Source organism: Ursus americanus, chromosome 23, assembly GCF_024610735.1.
Source record: "Ursus americanus isolate L20-20 chromosome 23, mUrsAme1.1.p, whole genome shotgun sequence".
In the NCBI taxonomy this organism is placed as follows: domain Eukaryota; kingdom Metazoa; phylum Chordata; class Mammalia; order Carnivora; family Ursidae; genus Ursus; species Ursus americanus.
Genome location: NC_142149.1, coordinates 35,278,703 through 35,304,509, shown reverse-complemented (window position 1 = coordinate 35,304,509; position 25,807 = coordinate 35,278,703). Strand labels below are relative to the sequence as shown.

Genomic DNA, 25,807 nt, shown 5'->3' with positions numbered 1-25,807 from the left:
GATTTGAGAGGGTGGGCAAGCAAGAGAGAGAAGGAGCAGGGGGAGCGGCAGGCAGAGGGAGAAGCAGACTCCCCACTGAGCAGGGAGCCCGATGTTGGGCTCAATCCCAGGACTCCCGGATTACGATCTGAGCTGAAGGCAGACACTTAACCGACTGACCCACCCAAGCGCCTGCCTGCATTCCTTCCTTCCTTCCGTCCTCCCTCCCTCCCTCTACTTATTTATTTCTTTCTAAAAAGATGTTATTTATTTATTTGATAGCACAAGCAGGAGGGAGAGGGAGAAGCGTCTCCCCAGTGAGCAAGGAGCCCAATGTGGGGCTCGATCCAAGGACCCCGGGGTCATGACCCGAGCCAAAGGAAGACGCCCAGCCGACTGAGCCACCCAGGCACCCCTATTTATTTTTTTTAAAGATTTGAGAGAAAGAGAGAGTGAGCGAGCATGAGCAGGAAGAGGGGCAGAGGGAGGAGAGAGAATCTCAAGTGGACTCCACACTGAGCAAGGAACCCCACCCCAGGCTTGATCCCACGACCGTAAGATCATGACCTGAGCGGAAACCAAGAGTCAGACACTTAACTGATTGAACCACTCAGGTGTCCCTATTTATTTATTTGAGAGAGAGAGAGAGAGAGAGAGAGAGATATCACAGGCAGGGGGAGAAACGGGGGAGAGAGAAAGAATCTCAAGCAGACTCTGTGCTGAGTGGGAAGCCAGACACAGGGCTTGATCTCACAACCCTGAGATGACTCAAGCCGAAACCAAGAGGTTGGATACTCAACTGAGCCACCTAGGCGCTCACAATTATTTTTTTAAGAGCAATGTGATTTCCCCTAGTTTGAAATCCCTTTTTTGGGGTGCCTGGGTGGCTCAGTTGCTTAAGCATCTGCCTTTGGCTCAGGTCGTGATCCCAGGGTCCTGGGATCGAGCCCTGCATCGGGCTCCCTGCTCAGCAGGAAGCCTGCTTCTCCCTCTCCCACTCCCACTGCTTGTGTTCCCTCTCTCACTGTCTCTCTCTCTGTCAAATAAATAAATAAAATCTTAAAAAAAAAAAAAGAAATTCTTTTTTTGACAAGAAATAATTAATATTTTTATTCTCTTCCTAGCTTTAAGAAATTTGGAGAGAAAAGCTCCCCAAACAGAAAAATACAAAGAAAGTAAGAGTCACTTATGTTTCTACCGCCCCCACCAATAACTAACTTTTAATACGGTCATATTTGGTTCCTGTTCTATTTTTTTCTGTTTTTCAAAGTTACACAAGTGCTATATGTATACACTGTTCTTTAAAAACCAATTAAAATTACAAATAAAGGTAAGTCCTCATTGACCAGCACAATTCCTTTCCCCTCTTTCTCAGATGCAACTGATAATCAGGTAATCAAAACCTGGTATCCACATCTTGTTAAACAAAGGCTGCTTGGTGTTTTCTACACCTTAACAAAGGTGTACAGATTCCAAAGGAACCACACCAGTGAGTTTTAAATCATGTTCCATAAAGCCCCGGGATCCCATGAAAATATCTCGGGGCTTACTGTGAAAAGCAAAGACACCACCAAGCACTGGTGGTCCTGGGTTCTATACACGGCCTGCACCATCCGGCTTCAAAGTGGTTCCACCTCCCTCTTATTTACAGACAAGGGCTCTACGTAAAATTTCATTTTGAAATGGTTTCCATCGTTAAAAATAAAGAATCATTACACGAGGTTGAACTTACACCCCACAAGGCTACTTCTCGTGGTCAGTAGGTGATAGCGTTCAAGCAACAGGAAGGAGGGAATGCTAAAGATCTTTCCAAAGGAACAAGAGAAACTGTCATTTATTGAGCATTTACTGTGGGCCAGGTACGATGCGATTTTCATGCATTATCTCTAATTTGCTTCTTCTTACTAACTCTAAGAGACTTGGAAAATTGAAACCCAATCAGATTACCAATCTGATAAAAAGGAGAGCCAGAATCCAAACCCAACCTGCCCAGGTCTAGACCTCAAGCTCTGAACCACCGTAACACACTGCCTTCCCTTACGTCCTGGCTCTATTACAAGTATCTCCTGAACCATTTCAAACCTTAGTTTCTTCATGACACGGAAATAACAATGCTGATCTCCTAAGTTTGTTATGAGAATCAAACGATACCATCCAGGTGAAATGCTTAGCACAGGGCCTGGTGTATGGAGAACTGCTGTTATTTAGATGTTAGCTGCTATTAACATAATTATGATTACTACCTCAAGTAACTGGGATGCAAGCACGGGGAGCCATTTAAGGCTTGGTTAATACAAATGACCAGACCACGCATCACAAAAGTTTAAAAGGTCGAGGCTAAAAATTAGAATACAAAATCCTTTTTTTTTTTTTTTGGAGGCCACAGCAGATTCCCGAATCTAAAGCAGCACTTCTCTCTTGTGTTGTCACTTTTATTTTACCTGAGATAATCCATATAATAGCATTTGTAAGGATTAAACAGATGAGATTTTACGGGGAAGATCAAAAACTCGCTCCAAAAAAGGAAAGCTTGTTTAAAAAAAATCCACAAGGCCTCAAACAGAGACTTCCTCTATGTGTTTAGAAGACACCTGCCCCCTGATACAATGTGTAGCTTAAGCATACTTACTACAAAAATTGGTAATGCCTGCTGTCCTGTATTCCTGGAGCCTCTTGATTTCCCTTCGGAGTTCAAATTCCACTGTTTATCCCAAAAAGAATGAAGGAGAAAAGTTGGAAAAACAAAATCATCATCAATAAGCACTTCTGCTGTTGAGTATTTTCAGTAATTCTGTCTTCCATTTGAGGGATCCTGTATGTTGGGGCCATCTCATTAGAAATTTTACCCAAAAGCTGAGAAAAACCTACGCTAGCCATCTTTTGGCTGCCATCGCCACCTGGAAAAAGCAGCTGGCACTGTCTCCTTGAGAACATACAGTGAACCGGCTGAGATCATTTAGCTATAGAAGTAACAAATATAATTCTTTTAAACAACTAAGTTTCCCCGCTCTATTTATCCCCTATTAACAGGTCTATCCACATAACCAAATTCTTCTATAAAACCTGTCCCTGCTATTACTTGATGTGGCCCTTTTGCAAGCAAAGGACAAAAGCTCTATGCTCAAGTCTCAGTTTCTTTACAGCTTTTCTCCTATAGGAACAAAAGAGCATTGTTTTCCATAAACCAAAGATTTCTGCCTCCTCTGAGCACACAGCTCAGGTTGCAACTATTTGGGTTATTACGTGATAGAACATTCAAATCTGAGTGCTTTGAAAGAGAGGATGAAGGAAGAGCCTGGACAATCTATGGGGTGTAGTTCTCTGGAATGACACAGAAACCAGGGACGGCACAAACTGGGACAGGAAGTAAAAGATCAGTCACCCAGTACAAACCACACAAAGAATGCCAACCAAACAGACGAGGACAACCAACCTGGCTCAGATAAATGCCTACAACGCCATGCAAGAAATATTTGCATGATGAGAACAGGGTAAGAGCCTTGGTAAAGCATTTTCCCAGAACTAAATTTGACGGTCAAATACACAAATCTAGTGATGAAAGGGGTAGCCTAAGCCACCCAATCCAGATTTTTTTAAAGTGTAGGCCTTCCTGCCTTAACAACTTCAATTTTTTTATTGTGAAAAATCAAATGGTAACTGGGTAGAGGTCTCTCAGAAAGACAGGCAAAAGCATGGTGGAAGTACTGGGGAGCCTGGCTGGCTCGATCCATAGGGCATGGGATTCTTGATCTCAGGGTCATGAGTTCGAGCCCCACACTGGGTGTAGAGATTACTTAAGGAAATAAAAAATTTTTTTTTTAATTAAAAAAAAAGAGAGAGAATGATGGAGGTGCCTGGGTGGCTCAGATAGTTGAGCACCTGCTTTGGCTTAGGTCATCATCTCCAGGTCCTGAGATTGAGCCCCACGTCAGGCTCCCAGCTCAGCGGGGAGTCTGCTTCTCCCTTTCCCTCTGCCTCTCCCCCTGCTTGTGCTCTGTCCCTCTCTGTCTCTCTCAAATGAATACATAAAATCTTAAAAAATAAATAAAATAAAAGAAAGAGAGAATGATGGAAGTACTATCTCCATGAGCCATCCAACTCTGTCCCCATTTTGAGCACTAGTTTTAATACTAAAATATTTATGAACAAAATGATCTGATGTCTGGGATTTGCTTCAAAATAATCCAGTTGAGGGTAAGAGAGAAGAGGGGGTGGTAAAAATGAAACTAGACTGGCCATGTGTTAATTGCTGTAGCTGGGTGATGGATACATGGGGGTTCATTACACTATTTCTCTTTGTATATATTTGAAAACTCCCATAATAAAAAGTGGGGGGAGAAACTACTAAACTACTGCTTAGCCGGGAAAAAAGAAAGCTACTAGCCTTTTTAGCCTCTTCTGTCCCACCCCCAAAGTCCCAAATTTAGTTCATGGTAATAAAGGGGAAGAAAAGATAAAAACATCCATTTATTTATTTATAGAACTTCACCTAAAACATACCATTATCTCTCCTATTTATATCAACACACACACACACAGACACACACACGAATACTTGCGCAAGGCTTAAAAACCACCTACGTGCATGGCTTTCAATGAACTTGTCGTGCTCCACTGGCCCCACTATCCTTGCAAATCGCCTCATTGTTTCATAAAGGTCCTGGACTTCCTTGGGATACCGCCGTTCCATTACTACAGAGAAAATAAAACACAACCATGCCATACAGAATATAAAAATCTCTACGTTCTCTGCATTTCTTTTACAAGAAGTGAAATGGACACTATTCCTAACCTCACATGACTAATTTACCCATGACAGGAAGCAAACAGGAAAGCCAAGAATGCAAAACACTAATCATAAAGATAAGAGCATCCCAGTGACTATCACATCCGGACGTTGCTATCCCTGGAGAATTGCAGATCGCCTGCATCACTGCGCACCCTGGTGACCTCCACACCTCAGTCTCTTCATCTGTACAGGCACAGGGACTACTGGCAGTAACGGGAAAGACGATTAAAGGCAGATATGTCTTCTTAGGAAAATTGCTGGGGAAAATTTCTGGTATTAACTTCCGCAGGAAAACAAGGAAAGTGCAGACACAATAATCCATCCAGAAGAGGTAGACTAGGGGCGCCTGGGTGGCACAGCGGTTAAGCGTCTGCCTTTGGCTCAGGGCGTGATCCCGGCGTTCCGGGATCGAGTCCCACATCGAGTCCCACATCGAGTCCCACATCGGGCTCCTCCGCTGGGAGCCTGCTTCTTCCTCTCCCCCTCCCCCCCTCCCCCACTCCTCTCTCGCTGGCTGTCTCTCTGTCACATAAATAAATAAAATCTTAAAAAAAAAAAAAAAAAAAAGAAGAGGTAGACTAGCCTAGAAAAAATGTGTGGTATCTTTCATGCCCCACCAGAAATCTCCCTACCAACACAGCTTCAAGTGAGGCGTTGATTTCTTCACTATTAAGGTCATTTTGCCTTCCTCTAAACTAAGTACCACAACTAGATTTACTACTGATGAAGTTATATTTCGACAACTATCATTCGTGTAAATGGTCATATACACAGGGTAACCACAGTCAGTAACCCTGAGGATCACTGACAACCAAATTTCTAATAAAAAAGTGGTATCGGCAAAGAAGATGGGCAGTAAAACCCACCAACAGTAAGTGGTAGGTTGGAGTAGCAAGGACTGCTACTTGGTCATTTCAACCAGATGAACTAGGCTGAAACTAGGTGATCAGATGAGTTAGGCAGTAACGAAGCTAGTTCTGCTCACTTTTAGACGAAAGATACAGGCTTTCCGTTATGACAGTTATTTAAGTCCTCTCTTCAGCTGAATCTCTTTCCTTGAGGGAGACATTCTTATCCACAAATTCCAGGTACTGATTTGAAAGGCAAAGACTGATTATTTTCACTACCAACCCCCCCCCCCCCCACCGCCCAAGCCAAAAAAACACCCTACAGGGATAATACAGAAGAATTAGGAGTAAAAACTTTAAATTTGATGAAAAAACCCCTCTGCCTACAATATTAAGGTCACATACACTCACTATAATAGCAATTGAAATCTCTGAAACCACACTTCAAAGCAACAGGGCCTCCTCTCAGCTCTACATGTACGAAATACAATTAAAAGAATAATTAGGCTAAACTGACCTCTGTTTACCAGCTGAGAATAGAATTTATATGAGAGTCAAGGTCTACTACGAATAAAGGTCAAAACCCTTTTGACGTATTATTGAAAGCCCAGACACAGGAACCTACTACTGTAGCTACCAGAATATGACCAATATTTGTCTACAGAAGGGGCAATGGAAATCTGATCCTGAGTTACTTCTGCAAACCCACAGTCTTCAGTGAGGATGAGGTTGAACAGGCAATCTCATCCATTGCTAGAAGGAATATAAATTGATACAACCATCTTTTGGAAAACAATCTGGCAGCAAAGGTCAAGCATTTTTAATGATCACATTCTTTGACCTATTAACTCCACTTCTGGGAATCTACCTTTAAAAAATTCTAAATATATACTTAAGCTTTATTCACAAATTTTCCATAGGATTATTTATAATGATTCAAAAAACTAAAAATAGGGGCGCCTGGGTGGCGCAGTCGTTGAGCGTCTGCCTTCAGCTCAGGGCGTGATCCCGGTGTTATGGGATCGAGCCCCACATCAAGCTCCTCCGCTATGAGCCTGCTTCTTCCTCTCCCACTCCCCCTGCTTGTGTTCCCTCTCTCGCTGGCTGTATCTATCTCTGTCAAATAAATAAAATTAAAAAAAAAAAACAAACTAAAAATAAGCTAAATATCTAATAAAAGCTTAGCATATTATATACTTATTTATATATACACAACATATTACATAACTAATAAGGTGACATTTTCAAAACACCATAATTACTTGAAAAAGTGTAACAGAAAGTGGAAAAAAAGTAACATACTTATTTATGATCACAACTATATTAAAAAACACTTAACCCATGACTGGCTGACCTGCACCCTACAACGGCACAGTGTCAAGCCCTATAAGATTGTATCAGCTAGGATAAGAAGCACAATAATCATTACTTTTACAAAAAGGACTACTGTGACATACAAGTATTATATTATAAACATTTCTATATAAATATTGTAATCATGAGAACATCATTCTTATTTGCTGAACAAACTCTACAATGTAGAAGAAGAAAAAGTACAGGAACTCTTTCTGCTCAGCCTAGGTATCTCCAATATTTAAAACAGTAAGAGCAAAGTACTCATTCACTTAGAAGTCATTATAGTTTTACTATCACCATCATACAATGCTAATGTCTTATGTTTGTCCACTACTATGCAAAATAATGGTTGCTCTTCCCATAAAAATGTTTAACAGCCCGATGATCAAGGTTATGTTATGTTTAACGTATAGTTCCTACCTAGTTCCAGAAAATGATCCATTAATATTCATGCTGTAATTACTACACTACTTTAAAACAAAAAAAAGGAATTATCATACAAGTGCTGATCATATATTAATGGTTTGAACTCTCACTACGTAACAGAATTGCCTTGAAGATTTCTTAAAAATGCTCTAGCACTAAGCCTCAAAGATTCTGCCTTAATTAGTCTCGGGTGATACCCAGGCATCAGAATTTTTTTAAGCTTCCAACGTGATATGCTGGGGCACCTAGCTGGCTCAGCTGGTAGAGCATTTGACTCTTGATTGTGAGTTTGAGCCCCACATTGGGTGCGGAGATTACTTAAAAAAAGAAAAAAAAAGAGAGAAAGCTACCTACATGATGCTAATACGCAACTTGGATTAAGAACTACTGCCATAGATGATTTGTTCAAGACTGTTTATTAATAATGTTAGAAGAAATTTTAAAATAAAGAAAGCAGCCAATACTTACACTGAAACTTTCTAAGGTTGATTAATCCATGGTCTCTTATAATTCTAGGATGAAAACCACAATAATGTATATTATAATTAGTTCCACATCTAATGTCTTCCACATGCAGCTTTTCTTATACATCTGGAACACGATGAGGTGGCATACTGAGGTTCAAAGACATGACTCCTCACAAAGTTCTGAAGGGTAGTGAGTCTGCTAACATAATTTTAGGCTTTCAAGCATCATATATTTTTCCTCTCCTTGGATATGATGGACTCTCAGTTACTATTTGCTGGATGAATGAACGAGCACTCAAAAATACTGAAAAACAGGTCTATAACTTGGAATGAAACAGAAGGGAATCTGTGTCCGTGTCATAACAATTAAGCTATTCAATTTAGGGAACTGATAATTGCGAGGTCATTTAAAGGAAGCGGCTAAACCACAAAGGGCGCCGTGATCACACATTCAACATTTACAACCGTACATGTGTACATTCACAGAACGCTTTGAAGCTATTTGAAATAAATATTGTGCATGTTTAATGGAAGGGCCTCGGCATAAGATCTAACAGCATCCTCAACCACTGAGTTCCATGATACTGTCTAGCTCGAATTATGTGTTTTAAGCAAAAACAGAATTGAGCTAAACCATGCAGAGCTATGTCTGGAAGCTCTGATTTTATACCGCAGGTATTCATGACTAGTGATGAAGCTTCTCACAGGGGCAGCTGGGTAATCTTCCCCAGCACTTCGCAGAAGCTAACTCTAGACACACTTTAGGTCACAGCTTGGTTCCTCAAGAGTGCCTCCCAAGTCCTATTCCTCTTTTTTTGTTGTGATGCCACTGTGTTTCTAGGCTGTAACACGTGCGCACGACGATACACACGTATGCTCATACCCCTGCATACCCTTCCCTGCACTGTTAACGGTCTCTGTAATCTAACAGGGGTCTGGGATCCATAATTTCTCAGTCTGAATGTATGTTTTTTGTTCTGTTGCAAAGAGAAGGAGTAACTGAGAATGTCTGAAACTTGTTCAGAATTTCTTTGAAATCCTTTTAAATAAGCCTCCTCATAAAAAAATGAGCGGTTAGAATGAGAGCATTAAAAAAACCATAACAATTTGATAATACCTTGAATTTATCTTGTTCCTTTTTTCCTTAAAACAGTGCACCCATATTATTCAATGGTCATCATAACATCAAGAAAGGATAAGACAGGAGGAGGTAAAAACAAACAAACAAAAGGACAAGTATTTTATCCGCATTTGACAGATGGAAACATTAAGGACCAAGGAAGATAAGTGTCTTCCTCAAGGTCACAAGACAAGCCACAAGTAGAATGTTCTTATGGCCTATATGTGGTCAATCAGTCCATACCTGAAAGAAGGCTGGATGGTTTTCTGTACTTACTTTTTTCGCCTTTGTCTCTCCTTTAACCTGGAATGATAGATATCTACTACAGCCATCTTCAGAGCTATAAACAAACACACACACACATAGATATGAAGCCAACACAAAAATAAATCTTTGACCCGAACTGTCTTAAACTTTGAACCTCATACTGCCAACTATTCCACACTCACTGGTCTAGGCAATTCATCACTTGGAAACAAAAATATCCTAGGACACTGAATTTCTTTGTCAGTAAATTACACTGAAGATCTTTTTTCCCTATGTATATACTTATATGGCATTACCCTATAGGTAACAATTTCTGCTTTCTACTGAACACCTCTTTTGGCCATGACTTATTATGCATATTACTAGGTTTCATATAACAGGAGTCTGAAACTTTGGTCATACACGGGCTAGAAATTGCATCTATTAGAATAGTCATAAAAAGGAATATTGACTGGGGTTATAACCTCACAGGAGTAAGTTCAGGAGACAATATCAAAACAAGACTGACATGAATAAGGTGCAGCAGAGACATTTTCCCAGAGTAGCAATTTTCAGTTGGGGAGCAACGACTATTTAGGGGATAGTTTTGCATTCAGTAGTGAAAATCTCTATGAAATGGCCTAACAACCCCAAAGCTATGCTCTGCTTTGTTGCCCATGTCCCAATCCTTTCCTGGCTTTAGCCTCATGTTAAAAATATGGGGAATTAGGAGAATACAGTCAGTAGACAGCAAAAGGTTTCATCAATACAATAGTTCTGGTTCTCTTTCTTTCCCTGGCCAGTTTTTCCAGCCTCGTTGTTCCTCAGTGCTCTGTTCTCATCTTTCTTTTCACCCCTCACCTTATTCCTATAAACTCATCCACTCCTATGGTTCCAAGTACCATCAAAATATATAATTTCAAACTCAGATATTTATTCTAAGCTCCAGACCCTATCTGGATATCTCTACTCACACGGTCCTCAGTTACAAACTTGTACTCTACCTCCTTCCCAAACCTCTGTTGTCCAAGACAGAAATCAGCCTGACCTCCCTCCCCTCCCTCCATATCCAGTCAGTCAGTGAGTCTTACCTATACTGAATGCTTCAGTCTGTCCCAGATTCATCTCTCCCTCTCTGTCTCTAATCCAATTCCTTAGCTCGGGTATCCTATCTCACCTAGATCACTGCACGTACTCTTTTAGTAACTCCAGTCCCACCTTATTCCAATGCAACCCTTCAAATGGTACCAGCGTAATGTTTTTAAGCATAATCCGATGGTGCATTTCCCCTGCTGACAATTTTTCAGTGGCTTCCCATCCACTTACGGGAGTTCAAACCCTCACATATTATACAAAACCCCTTATTGCCTTGAATCTCCCTATCTTCCCAGTCTCGTTTCCTACCATTCCTGCATATGCCCTATACCCCATGCATGCAAAACAATCTGCCCTCGTTCACACAGCTGCCAAGTACAGAGCAGGGATCCAAACCCAGACAGTCTGGTTCTAGAGCCTTAGAGTAGGAAAGACACTGAAATTGCCCAACATGTTTACTTTCTCTGTGAGAGTAGAGAAATCTGGCTTAACTAAAAATGAAATGAGTGTTTTAAAAAAAACCTCAGAAGTAAACAATTCCCACAGGCTTTTTATAATCTGAAGACCCTCTAGAGTTAAGAAATAAAGACCAACCATTAACAGCTCTAGAAGAAACTACGACTTGGCACTGTGCTACACAAACCATTCTTAACTATAATCCATGGATTCTGAGGGAATCTATTTTTTTTTAATGATTTATTTATTTGAGAGAAAGAGAGAGAGGAAGAGAGAGCACAAGTGGGGGGGGGCACAGGGAGAGAGAGAAGCAGACGCCCAGCCAAGTGGGGAGCCTGATAGGGGGCTTGATCCCAGGATGCAGACAGAGATCATGACCTGAGCTGAAGGCAGACGCTTAACCGACTGAGCCACACAGGCACATGGATTCTGAAGGAATCTTAAAATTTAATGATCTCAGTAGATTCTGGAACTATCTTAATAACTTGTTATCCCCTTAAGGCTTTGTGTAAGTTGAGAGTCTGATGGGTTTTGTTTTAATTACCGAATGTATTCACAGAAGAAAGAGCACAACATAATGACCTGACACGTGTCCTTTGGAAAACTAAAATATGCTGTTCAGATGTTAGGTAATAAAATTTAACACACCAGCCGTGCAGCAAAGAATTTAGTTGTGTATGACAATCACGTCTTTCAGGACAGTAAGCCTACAGCCTCTGTAATACTGATAAACAAGAAAGGCAATATAATCTCATTGCTCATCAGAAGGATGTGAGGTACAAATTCAAGTTTAACCCATGGGGGCAATGAGTCAACACAGAGATTTGCACGTTCTCCTAGAGTAACTTTTTAAACGTTGTTTTCAAATATGTTCTTATTTGAAATGGACAAGTTAGATCAGCTTTTGCTGAACCTCTTCTCCCTATTCTACCTCCAGCTACCTTTCCCAGTAGTAGTCCCTGAGGGTAACACCATGGAACAGTTTGAAACCCACACTTTTGCTTCCTGAAACTAGATTTTAAGTCAGGAAAAAAATGCGAACAATCAAGCAAGAGAACAGTACACAATGGCTCATTACAATCACAAATTTCTTTTGCTATATAAAAGCAAGAAGAGTTGAGTAACATACAGTTCTGAGGCACCGTCAATACAGTATCCCTGACAAAAATAATAGAAATAAATTCTGGATCCTCCATGCTGACTCGTTACTGTGAGGCTCACTGCTACCTGCCCTCAGGATAGTTTCATATTAGAAGGAAGAAATACCCACATCTAACAGGCAGGGCTACAAGCACATGCACTATGTATGTATGTAACTTCAATCACTGGGAAATGACCAGGAATACTTTTTCTAGGCCATTCTGCCTTGAGTCTGAGATTAAAATAACATAAATTCTATCTGGATGATCTGGAGAGGTAAGGGGATGCATTATTTTTTAAAGTTTAAGTATAAAGAAAAAAGTATTGGTTACTACGGATTTTCTTTGTTCGTTTCTAGTAAGTTCAAAAATTTATTTAAAGATTTTATTTAGGGGCGCCTGGGTGGCTCAGTCGGTTAAGCATCTGCCTTCGGCTCAGGTCATGATCCCAGGGTTCTGGGATTAAGTGTGGGGCTCCCTGCTCAGTAGGGAGTCTGCTTCTCCCTCTCCCTGCTCCCCTGCTCCTGCTGTCTCGCTATTGCTCTTTCTTTCAAATAAACAAAATCTTTAAAAATATATATAGATTTTATTTATTTGACAGAGAGAGAGAGCGTGCCCGCACGAGCAGGGGGAGAGACAGAGGGAGAAGCAGGCTCCCCGCTGAGCAGGGAGCCAGAAGTGGGGCTCCATCCCAGGATGCTTACCAGCCGAGCCACCCAGGCGATCCAGTAAGTTCAAAATTTAAACAACACTGCTTTGTTTTTCCTCACAACTGTCTATGACTCAAATAACATCAGATTCAAGATTTAAGGCAATGGTTTTCAAACTTTCTTTTAGGTAGCACAACTCTTTCTATAAGTGAGCTCTTTCTTGAGGTAGAAGGTTGTTCCATATAGAAGCCCAGGTGCCATGACATACCCCCACCGTGTTCTAACACCCAGCTGTAGAATGGTAAGTTCTAGACTGCTGTGCTGGTGGAGATGCACTTGATATGCCTGTGTGGTGGAATAGGCAGGCAGGTGCGAACAGGGAGGAGACGATGTGTCTCTAACCAAACACAAGTTTTACAGTGGACTCTAACTCTTTTTCATATGAGAAACAGAACTTGGTAGTCAACAGTTCAAAGCAGGAGAAGCAAAAAAAAAAAAAAAAAAGGAAAAAAATACGTAAACAGCTAACACACAACTGAGTACTTATCGCATTCTAAGCTCTTTGTGGGTCTCATCTTACTTACCTACCTAATAACAAGACGAGTTCAATAGGAAAAAAACGACTTGAAAATCCAGTGGAAATTACTGCTAATTCTGAAAACATATTTCTGTAATTTTTCTAAGATATTAACTTATCAGGTTGTTTCCTGAGATTTGTTTGGGAATGACTTAATTAACACAAGAAAAAAAAAACAACTGAAGAGACTACAAAAAAAATCTATAAAAACCGACCAATGGTTTCACTGCTTGGTTATTTCAATAGTTTGAACTGTGCAACTGGCTCTGGAGAACAAAGGGAAGGAAAGGCACACACAGAAACAAATGGGAGAACTGGAATTCTCCCAGAGGAAAAGGCACATTTGAAGCTGTCTCTTTTCTTTATAAAGTATACTCAGATAGCAGCAACTGATTATAAAATCTTAACTGCATGAATAACCCAGGGAGGACCACACCACAGCAGGCAGAACAGAAATGAGAAGGCAGACACTGAAAGAATGAGAATCCCTGGTTCACATTCTACTTAAAGTGACTGGAAGTTCCAGGAAAGCGGGCAAACAAAGAACCAGATATCATTGAAAACAAACAAAAACCACCCATAACCTATTCACTCCTGAAATCTCAGCTTTGGGGGAAGAATTGTCTCCCTGTGATTACACTGGGGACTGATAACAAAGTTTCTAAACGGCTGGCCTTAAAATATTTCAAGAAGTGGGCAGAAGTCAGAGGCAGTTCCTTCCCACTGCAGTGTATTTCTAACATTGTTCAAAATAGCTGGCAACATGTCTCTGTTTTCCTGACAGAAGGCACTTACTGCTTGCTTGGCAAGAAAACCAACTCAGAGACCTTAACTGCAGGGAAGCCAATCAAAATCCCTATTGCAACCACACAAGCACAAACCTGTGACTCAGGTATTCCCCAGAAGCAAAGCTTTGAAAAGTCATTTTCCCCAAAAGCTTCTGGGTCAAGATGGACACGAGTAATTCTGGGAAGGAAAGAAGACTATGTGACCTAATGGTTAAAGTCAGCAAGTAGGAAGCCATAGTTCCTTAAGGCCTTTGTGCGCTTTCCTGACTGTAAAATGGGAAAATATCTACCCCTACTTCTCAGCAATGTAGTTAAGCGATTGAAGATAACAAATGTGACATCTCACAAACACACACTCAAAACCCAGCAATAAAAATGCAAGGTTGTAAAGATGATAAATATTGTACAGTATAAACAACATGGACAGGAGATGGTTCTGTCACTAGCAGGTTATATGACCTTAGGCAAGTTACTTCATATTTCCATTCTTCAGTTTCCTCATCTATAAAATCGAGATGTGGATGATGATGATGATGATGATGGTGACAATAATGCCAAACTCATCAAGTTTTGTGAGGATTAAATGAGGTCACATGTGTGAAGGGCATAGAATGGTACCTGGCAGACAGTAAGGGCTGCATGTATCAGCTATTATTACTAATAGCATCGATGTCTAAAATGTCCTAAGCATAAAACTTTACATGATTTACATGCCTTTAAAGGGAAGGGCACTGCCTATAAGAGTAAGAGAGAAGCTAAGTATACGCAGTGACAGGGCCGGACCTCTAATGTACTAACCATTCAATTATCTAAAGGCTGACAATATGAGCCAAAGTGAAAAAAGAAAAAAAAAAAAAAAGGTGGGGAGTATTCACGCGTGGCCAAGAAATTGTGCTGAAATTAGCTTTCCAAATAGAGGGAGAGTAATCTGTCCTAATGGGCAACCCTATGAAGTGTTGAAAACACCAACCCAACACACAGGAAGGAGCGCACAACGCCTGTTGCTTGCCTAAGTTATAGGACAGCAATGATTAGAAGATGCTGCACTCAGGGTTTTAGAACCTGTGAAACTCTGGGAAAGGAGACGCCACAAATCAAGGAGCAATTTTCCCAAATGAAAGCACACTGGGGAGAGACGGCCCACAGGAAAAAGGAACACCACTGTGCATCTACACCGAGATCCCAAACATACCAGGACACAGGAGAATGCCGAGTTATGAGTCTTCTGCATCGCTCTTTCCGAACCAGTAATTTCTGGTTTCAATAAATACATGGTGGTGTCATTTAGGGACCCCAGAACTTCCTTATTTTCTTCCTCAGACACTGCTTCACTTGCAGTACCCTTTCCAGGCCCATTCTGAAAGCCTCTGGTATGGCTGGAATGCAATCAATTATCCCTCCATTGTATTCCAGGCCTCTATAATGGACCATTCAAACCCATCATATTAGACAAATTCCATGAATCACAGCAAACATTTTGGGTGAGGAAAAGAGCTTGGTGGCTTCGGCCCTGGGATGGAATATAAAACCCAGCCAAAGAGTTTGTTTCCTTGCAGTAGTTATGTAAGTAAGGGAACATAAAAGGAATGTTATTAACACTCAGTAATATTAAAAGTATAATGGTGTAATGGAATGGTAATAACACCAATCTCAATTACGTACCGTCTTTCATTGGAGACATTCACACTCTGACTAATCAGTGTTACCCCTTCTTTACTGGCAGTGGACACACACACACGCAAACAGCAAGCGAGATTGCAAGGACTTGCCCAAGATCACACAGTGACTCAGAAGCAGGCCTGAAGTAGAATCCGTGTCCTAATTTGCACAAAATATGGGCCCCTCTCTGTTCCAGGTGTGGTCAAAGAGCTCCTTCTCATTCCTTCCTGTCTCTGGCAAGAAAACCTCTCACCACTGGGAGTGGGCTCCCAGTCCCTCCCCTTCAGTGAGTATTCTGGGGGAAAGTGCTCAGCTCAGGGGCCACACATACACAACACTGGACAGTGGGTCATGCCACCAGAGGAGCTAAGTAAGAACTCTAGACCATAAACAAAGGCTCCTTTTGTGGCACCAGCAAGTCACCCCTTTGATCTCAAGCACTGCTAACCCTCTTTCAAAGGTTAACATATTTTTAAAAGCACCCATCTGAACATCTTATAGTTTGCCACTAAGGGAGGGAAAAAGGAGGCAGGCCTTATTACTTACATTCTGTTCAAGCTGCTTATTGTAATAGTCAGTAACTGATGCTTTGATTCTAATGTTCAAATTAACTAGAATCAAGTGCCTCACCAGGCTGTAGAAATTACAGGAAGAACACAAAGAAACTAAAGTATGTTCTAGGTTTGAAATGCTAACTGAAACAAAAACTGCTAATCAACAGCTTCTTTCTGATTTTTTCCTGTTGCCCCTACTTAGTTACAGAAAGGACCGCAGTGTACCAGAAGAAACTGCAAACCTTCTACAAAGAATGAAGAGTGAAATTAAATACCAACCATTACCACAGTTTTCTTGATAATGTGGAGGCTAAAGAATGAAGACCTTGGGAAGAAGAGATTCGGCAAGTCTCTGACATAGTTGAGCCATTACTGACATGAAAAATCCTGACTTTCAAAAGTTGGTACTTTTGAATAGTACTAAAAGGGAGATTATTTATGGAGCTACTTTTTTTTCCATTCTGAATAAGAAAGATGCAAGTCAGGAAACAATAGTATTTTAATTAAAGCTGGTGTGTCTGACCAACACTGAGAGGCAATCTGCACACGGCAGTCCAGGCACCGCCGCCAGAGGGGATAAAGACCAGCACGCCAGTTACTGGGCTGGAAAAGAAGAGACTGTGACGTGGAAGACTGAACAAATACAGTGTATCTAGTGAATGCTCAAGGAGTTTGCTTTCAAGCTTTCCTCTTTTAGCTCCATCTGCGTCACTTCCACTTTCCTCAAAGCTGTGTGGGAGAAAAGGGGAGGAATGAACTTTTGCGAAGAAAACAGCTCAAGAAATATGTAGACAGAAAATCCTGAAGGTAAAACTTTTATGAAGACTCTTTCTCAGTCTAAGATCTGGTGTAAGGGACACCTAAATGGCTCTTGTATGGAAAGAAGCAGCAAGTGACAGAGTATCAGTTTTTTAGTGACGGAGTATCGGTTAATGCAATACAGAAACTTGATTTATAATTCCACAAGGATTCTACTTGCCTTTCCCACCTGGGATATAGATTTAAGGGAAAAAAAGAGATTCAATGAAAGTCTAACTCCCCACTTTTAAGAGCCCTGCTGGCATTAACTACTTACGTTATAACACAAGAATGGACACAAATCCTTAGAGGACTAATCTTAGGTAAGAATTCCGAAGTGCTAAGAATCAACAGTACGGAGAAACAAATTCCCTATCTTGGTCTAAAAACCCTTGAAGAACTTCCATTCTTTTCCCTGCTAAGTGAAATTTGGGGTAACAAATTACAGTGACCGTCTAGCGTCATCGGTTGCTACTGAAGTCCCAAAGCGTTCACACTGACCCCCTTCCTTCTAAGGAGGCAATGAGAGCCATTCAACCAACTACCTCCGTGTAGGCTTACCTCAGTCAAAAGAAAGATCACATAGTCCAAGACCAGGATACCAACCACCATTACATGATCCACATTCCCACCCTCATCACAAATGATCTTTTTCATTGTGGTCAAAACACAACAACAGGGTAAATTCAGCAACTTACCCCACCAGGTTTTGAGTCCCGTAAGGGCAGGGAACCTGTTTTATTCATCCTTATTCACTCCTAGCACCCAACACAGTGTCACCACGTACTTTACAATCGATAAAAACGTGTGCTGAAATAAAATGTTACCATGTAAAATGTCCGAGTCATCTTCAACAAAATCGATGTCTCTCAAGTCCCATTCTGCGTAATTGTCAAACTCCTGTTTGGGGGAAAAAAATTCCCACCCCAAACCCATCAGCTTTGAGTAATGCCTTCACAGTAGAAGCAAACAGAGAAGAAACAAACACTTGTTAAAAAGTACTGAATGGAGAAGTACATGGTCAGATACTACTGTAAGAAAGAAGAAGTCCTGGGAAAAATCTTGAGAGGCTTTCAGGCAGTAGAGACAGCAAAAATATGAGAAAGTTAGGAGTCCAGGAATAAAGCCAAACCTAGTGTGCTAAAAATTAAAAGTAATCTGTTATAAATCTAAACGGAGAAATCTAACTCTGAATAGGCCATCAAGTATTTAGATAAGAACATCGTCTACATTAATTCATTTACCTTTCTACTACCTCCTGAGGGCTCTCTGTATTTGATATTGCTTATATAATTCAATGGGTAGATTTGTTCATATTCGACTCAACGAGTACAATTTGTAGCAGCAGTGTCTATGGGGTAGCTCTACAATATCAGCTGCCACAAACAAAATGCTGACCTGCGTATGACTGGCAAAATTATTTGTAGTCTGCTAAACTTCCAAATAATCTCCAGGAGCCTTGTGATGGTGGATCAGATGATAAATCAAGAGACTTGTAATTACTTTCACATGGCTTTTAACTCCATGGATGAACAAGGAACATACCGTTTTTATACACATTCATAATGCCTTATATACCTGTGATTACAGAACAGGGATCAGCAAACTACAGCCTATGTACCAATTTCAGCCCACCGCTTGTTTTTGTAAATAAAGTTTTACTGGAGCACAGGCATGTTCATTTGTTTACACATTACTTATGTTGCTTTTGCACAGTAATGGCAAAGTTTAGTTGCAACAGAGACTTGACAGTCTACAAAAAATATTTACTATCTGGTCCTTAAAGGAAAAAGTTTGCCAACCCCTGACATTGTACAACTTTGAAATGCCCGAGGGGTAGAATGAGAACCAGACTACACAAACCCCGTAAGGAAGTGAGAGCCATCATCTTTGCAACTTAAGAAATAGGTTCTTGGTGTGTAAAACTTTTACATTTTATATGTGAAAATGTTACAAATGAGAAAAGGCACTCAAATGGAAGAAAATGTGGCTGCGTAAGGCCCTATAAATCACGGTGCTTCGAAAATCTCTTTTTAGTGGTATGGGACCTACAGGTAAGAGATATAAGCCTCATGTGAAACAAAAACAAGTTTCTCCTACCTCGATGAAATCTGCTCGAGCTGGCATGTATCCTGCCATGTCCCGAGAAAGCAAGGAATCAAAGGTAGGTCGGGGAGGGTCATCTGCAGCTGGAAGAATTTAGGTTCTTAGTTAGATAATAAAATATTGGCATGAAAAAGTGACAGAGAGATCATTCTCATTTACACTCTGAAATATTTTTGTTTGGGAAAAAAACAGTGTCTGAGAGAATAAATAAAATTCAAAACATTTTTATAAAGGGAAAAGTGAGAAAGATAAAGTATTACGGAAACAGACTGGATTCTTAAAAAGGAAACTAAGACTTAGGGAATTCTCTAAATAAAATAGGGATATTCCTTCTGATTTGTGCTTTCTTAACATAATAGAAAACCAAGGATCTCCTCTTTCATATTACAGAACATAAGTATTTACCCTGTCTGCTTCAGTTCCCTTACCCCTTAGGACCAATATCAATTTACAAATCTCACCCAACTGAGCAAAAAAACCCCACAGGATTTGGAAGTTAGCTGGAATTGGGTCCCAGCTCTAATATCTTTTAGTCCCACGAGGCACAAATTATTTAACCTTTCTGAATCTGTTTCCTCATGTATAAAGCAAAAGCACTTGCTCTGCCTATCTCACTGGGTTGCTATGAGGAACAAATGATCTAATGGATCTGAAAACAAAATGCTACCATCCAAAGTGTTTTGCAAACAGGTACCATCAGGCTTTGAGTTAGTCAGCTATGAAACTGCTTCTACAGAGTCTGAGGAAAGGGGCGGGGAGGGCAGGGTGGGGGTGGTGGTGGTGGAGAAAACATTTGTATCTCATTACTTGTGCTTCTGGGAATCATTCAGCAAATATGTCCATTTATAATTCACCATGGTTTTAGTTATGTTTTGTTAGAAGACCCATGAGTCCCTTAGCCACATGAAATTAGAAAAAAAAAAAGTTCGCTATTACTATCATAACTAAGTGAACTAAACTAACAAACTGCTTCTTGGACTTAACACTGGGATGATTAATAATAATGAATCAAATACTGGACTCTCTTAAGTAACTAATACCTATAATAGTAAACCCTCCAAAGCATGGAAGCTTGGCTCATTTTGGACATCTTATCCGCAGAAGCATTAAAGTTGACGGACATGTTCTTAAGCCTCAGAGTGGGTGGGCCTACACACTGTCTCTGGGCACCGGGATTTCTGGTACGGAACTCCGACCCCTCCTTGCCCCATTATAGCCCTGACTCTCAGTATCTGCCATGCCAACTCCTCCCATCTTCCACAAGCTCCTCAGGTGCCCAAACCACTGTTTATCTGCTCCTGCAACAGGGCCGGACGATGAGCTAAGCATCTCTTACCAATACAGGGAGGACTTACACTGGAACGGAATGGCCGTGTCAGTAGTTTTTGCCTCCTCCGCTTGCTTCAGGTTCAGCAGGGTAGATGCAAACAGAGGGTTATTGATGAAATGCTTCATATAGTGCTTCTCACACTCCTCCTTGGTCTTGGTGCACATCTGATTGGCTACATCCTGCCTAGAGGATCGTGAGGAAGAGCGAGAGCTCTGACCATTTATACAGAGTGGTCAAAGCATGGTTTGTTCTTTCCATATTTTAAGTCCCATCTAAATAAATGTCTGGAAATTGTTACCTCCAAACCAGTATCATGGAGATATCAGCTGAACAACAAGAGAAATATAAGCTTAATATTGGTGTAATCTGATGTGCCAAATCAGATTCTATTCCAAGATACAAAAATATCAGAAAAGAACCTTCCTTTCCCCCAAAGGCAAGGAAGACCATTAGGAAATTTGTAAATTTCCGTGTGAGCTAGGCCTCAGGAAAAGAACTGCTATAATAAACCACTTCGGAACACTCAAAATGTACATAAGTACAGTTTCATATTTGCATAATGTTTTATAGTTTACAAAACACTTCACGTCAACAAACGTTTCTTTACTAGAGGCCACGCAGTAGGCTAGAAACATTCACGACGTAATTTAAGTTAATCCTAGTATTACCCATGTAGTGTTGAGTGCTTACTATCTCAGTGTCACAGATGAAAAAAAGAGGCCCAAAGAGATTAAGAAACTTGCTTGAGAAAATAAAACATGTAAGTGCACAAAGCCGGAATCTGTACTTCAGACTCCTGACTCCTAAGCCCAGATGCGGGAGGAGGAGAGGTGGAAGCTCTCCAAGTTCCCTCTTGACCTCTCTCCTCTCCAGTACTTCCCTTGCCCGTCTCCTAAGGCACCACTATGCTCTGCTTCGTGTACTCCAATCGTCCCCATATATATTTTGATTTCCCTACCGGATTATAAGCTTCTTGGGGGCAGGATACATGTCATAATTTTTAGCTCTACCACCCTCACCACCAAGATTAGTGTCTTACTCACAGCTGACAGAGAAACAATAGTCTCTTTTTTTGGATGGTCTTTACCAAGGAGGAAGGGGAACAGAGAGGACTAGTCCATTTTAGAACATCAGAATAGCAAGCAAAAAATGAAAAACTAGGCCTAAGATGATTAGCAAGCTCCTCACAAGTGATCACTTTTTCTATCTTCTTTGGTACTCCCCATAGTACACAATATTTTATGACGCTTACTAAATGCTGAATAAATACAAGCAAAATGTGAACTGAACTCCAAGTTTCCTTCTTCAGGGCCCTGGACACAATGGAGGTAGCACAGTATATTCTATGACTATTAGGACAGATTACTTATACTAGGAAGTAGGACAGGGAGGATCTAGTTAGGAGTCCTTCACTAATAAGCTATGTGATCATGAGGAATGATCTTAACTCCCTAAGCTTCAGATACTTCATGAACGAAATATAATTTAATAATGTCCCTACTATCTATTTCACAAAATGAAATCATCAGTGTGAAAGTATTCCCAAAAGGTAAAAGTGAAAGTGATAGTATTATTATTAGGTGGCATTGCCTCCTAGGGCAACAGCAATGACTGCTATTCAGTTCTGCCAGGCCTGGACTTATCTGCAAGCTAAAAAGAGGGAATGCAAGTAACAGGTCTCCCAAACTCAAGTCTCAAGTAAGCTATGGCCATCTACCTAAAGTCTGACTCACTTAAATGATGAGGGTATCTATAGTCAAGAAAAATTCCTAAAATCAGAAAGGAGCAATAACTAGTAAGTCTAAACTTCCCCAGTATTCAGAAAGAAAGAACCAACCTTCAATGTGTTGATATATCCAAAGTGGCCTTTTAGAGCTGCCCAGTCATGGACAACTAAACATACCATATCTCTGTGAGGCATTTCAGCCATGGAAAATAACATGCAGAATGGAAGAGGACATATCTCTAAGTCATGGGTCAACAGAAAAGTAACATATGGCCCCCAAACTCCTCTTTCTGAGGTTCCTCCCTTTACCCTCTCTGAGGTTCCTCCCTTTACCCTCTCTGAGCCCACTAGGGCAGGACAACCCTTAACACCAAGCTCTTACCAATTTCCAAAGCCACAGTCCATCACAGCTTCTAAAAGGGCCATTTCTTCTTGAGCGGTCCAGCTGGGGTCAAGAACAGGAAAATCTGAGGTCTAAGGAAGAAAAAGTTTTGCCTAAGAACAGATGCAGAAATGGAACCCAGCAACCTGAAATGTAATGCTAATTCATACTCAAATGACTGTCATTCTCATGGTTTTGAGAGGTACCTAAAGTATATTCTTATTAGTTGTCCATCTCTCCCACCTCTATTTCCACCATTAACTACAAGAACCTCCAATAAACATTATCACTCAGAAATGCCATGTAACTCATGTAGACATATATATTTTTGAAGATTTTACTTATTTAGTTAGAGAGAGAGAGTAAGCAAGGAGAGGGAATGGCAGAGGGAGAGGGAGAGAGAGAATCTCAAGCAGACTCCATGCCAAGCATGGAACCCAACATGGGGCTCAATCCCACGATCCTGAGACCATGACCTGAGCTGAAATGAAGAGCTGGACGCTTAATTGACTGAGCCGCCCAGGCACCCCAAAATATTTTTTAAACTTAGCACAAATGTGGAGATAAATATTATAGTATCTTCCCATTTAGCTAAGAAAGAAGGCAATATAAATATGTGTATATTTATATACACATATAAATGATACATTTTTTAAAAAATGGTTACCTATGGGGAAGGGAGGAATAGAAGCTAAACCTCTCTGAATATTCCTTGTTTTATAGATCTGACTTTGAAATATAAATATTGTACATTAACTTCTAAATTTAAAATCCTAAGAGCCAAAAGCAAAATGTAACAAATAAACCTATGAGTTAATTTTAAGGCATAATCACAGAAATATCCCACATGACTTTAAAACACAGAGATTTGATTATATATCTCTAGTAGAATACCCCTTAGAAGTAAAAAGAACCGCCAAAAAAAAAAAGTCTTACACTGTTTTCAGGAGTGTTGGTATAGTTATCCTGAGGTTATTGTATGTGGATGTGTTATGAGATAAAGCAAGTAAGTAATCTCGCTGGTGTCATTGGGCAGCGGGATTTCTGGCTTGGGGTTTATAAAGATAGAGATATGAGATCTATGCTTATGTAAAAACCTTATAGTCTTATATTTGAATTGAAATTTTAGTATGAACTTACAATGTACTTTGTCTGAGAAGAATAATTTCCTAACACTGTTCGATGAAAAAGTCTGGAAACAATGACCAACCCAGTAGCAATGAACACTTCTAATGCCCAGTACACAGCCACTAAATACTGTTTCCCACTAAAGGAAACAGGGCTCTTTGAAGAAAGACCTGATTCTAGGTTCAAGTCAGAAAATGTACCAGATGAGACTAGAACATTTTGTCCTAATGGAAAGCAAAGAGGCTCTCAAAGCCTCTAAGGGTCATGTCAAAAGGATTCAGAGGACAACTTGTAGAGGCTCCCACTAACCAAAGATGGAACATTTTGAGCATTAACAAAGATAATAACTGCAAAGGATTGAAATACATAAATCTTCTAAATTTCTAGAGGATGCCAGGGAACCAACTCATATTTTCAAAATTACTAAATAAAGTGAAATAATCAGGTATTTATCTGCGTTTCCTGTATGAACTTTACCTCAGGGTGGCCACAGAGATGAGACATTTCTTTTTATTGAATTATTTTAATTCATAAATTAAAAGGAGTTCTGGGGGTCACTTGGGTGGCTCAGTCACTTAAGCGTCTGACTCTTGATTTGACTCATGATCTCAGGGTCGTGGGACTGAGCCCCATGTCGGGCTCTGCGCTGAGCATGGAGCCTGCTTAGATTCTCTCTCTCCTTTTCCCTCTGCCCCTCTCCCCTCCCCGCCCCCCTATTGTGTGCGTACTCTCTTTAAAAAAAAGAAAAAAAAAGTGTGCTAGTGCTAGGGTTAAAAGATAACTATTCTGCAATCCCTGATGGACAGATCTACACAATGATCATAAATGAATCTGACACAGCTGCCATATGTAACTACCGATTTATAGGAAACACAGAAGGCCAAAGAACATGCTAACAGCAAAATTCACACTGTACCAATATCTATTAGAGAACTTATGTTTTTTAAAAACTCAAATAAACTAGAAGAAACAAGAGAAAGAGTGAGGGAAGGGGGACAGGTAGAGTGGAACACCCACAGAACAGAAAACATGTAAGAAGCAACCAACTGGAATGTATGGACCTTATCTATATCCCAATTAAAACAAATTGTAAAAGTTTTTAAAAAATTTATGATATCACTACACATTCATGAAACCCACTAGAATAGCTAAAATGAAGAAAGCAACAATATTGAAAGTTTGCAAGCATGTGGAACAATCAGAATTCTCATTCGTTGCTGGCAGAGGTGTAAAATACTACAACCACTTAGGAAACTTCTTGACAGTTTCTTAAAAGTTAAATATGAATAATCACTGATTCTATGACCTAGCAATTCCACTCCTAAGTATTTATCCAAGGACAAAAAAACATGTAACCACAGAAAGCCTTATACAGGAAAGTTCATAACAGCTTTATTCATAATAGCATAAAACTAGGCAAAGCCCAGGTGTCCATCAATGGGAGAATAACAGTGTCATATTCATACCACAGAATAATATTCAATAACAAAAAGGAATGACCTACTATACACAACATGAATAAATCTCAAAAACATGCTGAAAGAAAAAAGAAACAAAAGTACATACAGTATGAATCCATTTATATGCAGTTCTAGAATATGCAAAACTGATCTATGGTGATAAAAATCAGAACAGTAATTATTTTCAGGGGTAGAGAAGGGAGCAGAGATATTTTTAAAAAGCTTTTATGACATGACTGGGGAATAATGAAAAGTGACTTGAATTAAATTTTAGAGAGATCTAGTAAAACATTTATAAATGAAATAAGATGTCTGGGGGATTTGCTTCAAAATAATCTGAAGAAGTGGGGCTTTAGATGAAACAAGATAGGCTATGGGTTGATATTTTAAGAGCTAGTACCAAGTACATGGGACTTTATTACATTGTACTGTATGTGGGAGTTGGGTTACAATTGTAGCTCCCCATTAACTTCCAGAATTCACATCCTGCTGCAGTCCCATCCCATTTAATATGGGCTGGACCCGTGACTTGCTTAAGGCCTGGCAGCTTTCATTTCTATGTTTTTGGGAGCCCTGAACCACCATGTAAGAAACCCAGCCTCCTTGCTGGAAAGCCCCTGTGGAGAGGCCTGAGGGAGAGGGAGTGGCACAAAGCCTACCTGGAGAAGAACCAGACAGTTAAAATGTTCCAGCTGGGGGCACCTGGGTGGCTCAGTTGATTAAGTGGC

The 25,807-nt window shown here is 40.4% G+C and overlaps 1 protein-coding gene across 4 annotated transcripts in view; it reads right to left on the bottom strand.

The window, feature by feature from the left end:
- The window catches only part of TADA2A (transcriptional adaptor 2A), a 47,910-nt gene that overhangs the window by 6,734 nt on the left and 15,369 nt on the right, over positions 1-25,807 (bottom strand). For 3 of the 4 annotated variants that reach the window (XM_045773240.2, XM_045773241.2, XM_045773239.2), the window contains exons 5-12: positions 22,492-22,583; positions 20,409-20,566; positions 19,048-19,136; positions 17,775-17,847; positions 9,262-9,325; positions 7,867-7,910; positions 4,561-4,671; positions 2,609-2,680 (exon numbers count right to left, since the gene is read on the bottom strand). In XM_045773240.2, coding sequence (XP_045629196.1) covers positions 2,609-2,680; positions 4,561-4,671; positions 7,867-7,910; positions 9,262-9,325; positions 17,775-17,847; positions 19,048-19,136; positions 20,409-20,566; positions 22,492-22,583 — 703 coding nt within the window. The remainder of the gene's footprint in view (positions 1-2,608; positions 2,681-4,560; positions 4,672-7,866; positions 7,911-9,261; positions 9,326-17,774; positions 17,848-19,047; positions 19,137-20,408; positions 20,567-22,491; positions 22,584-25,807) is intronic. The other variant, XM_087854595.1, reaches the window with a different exon arrangement.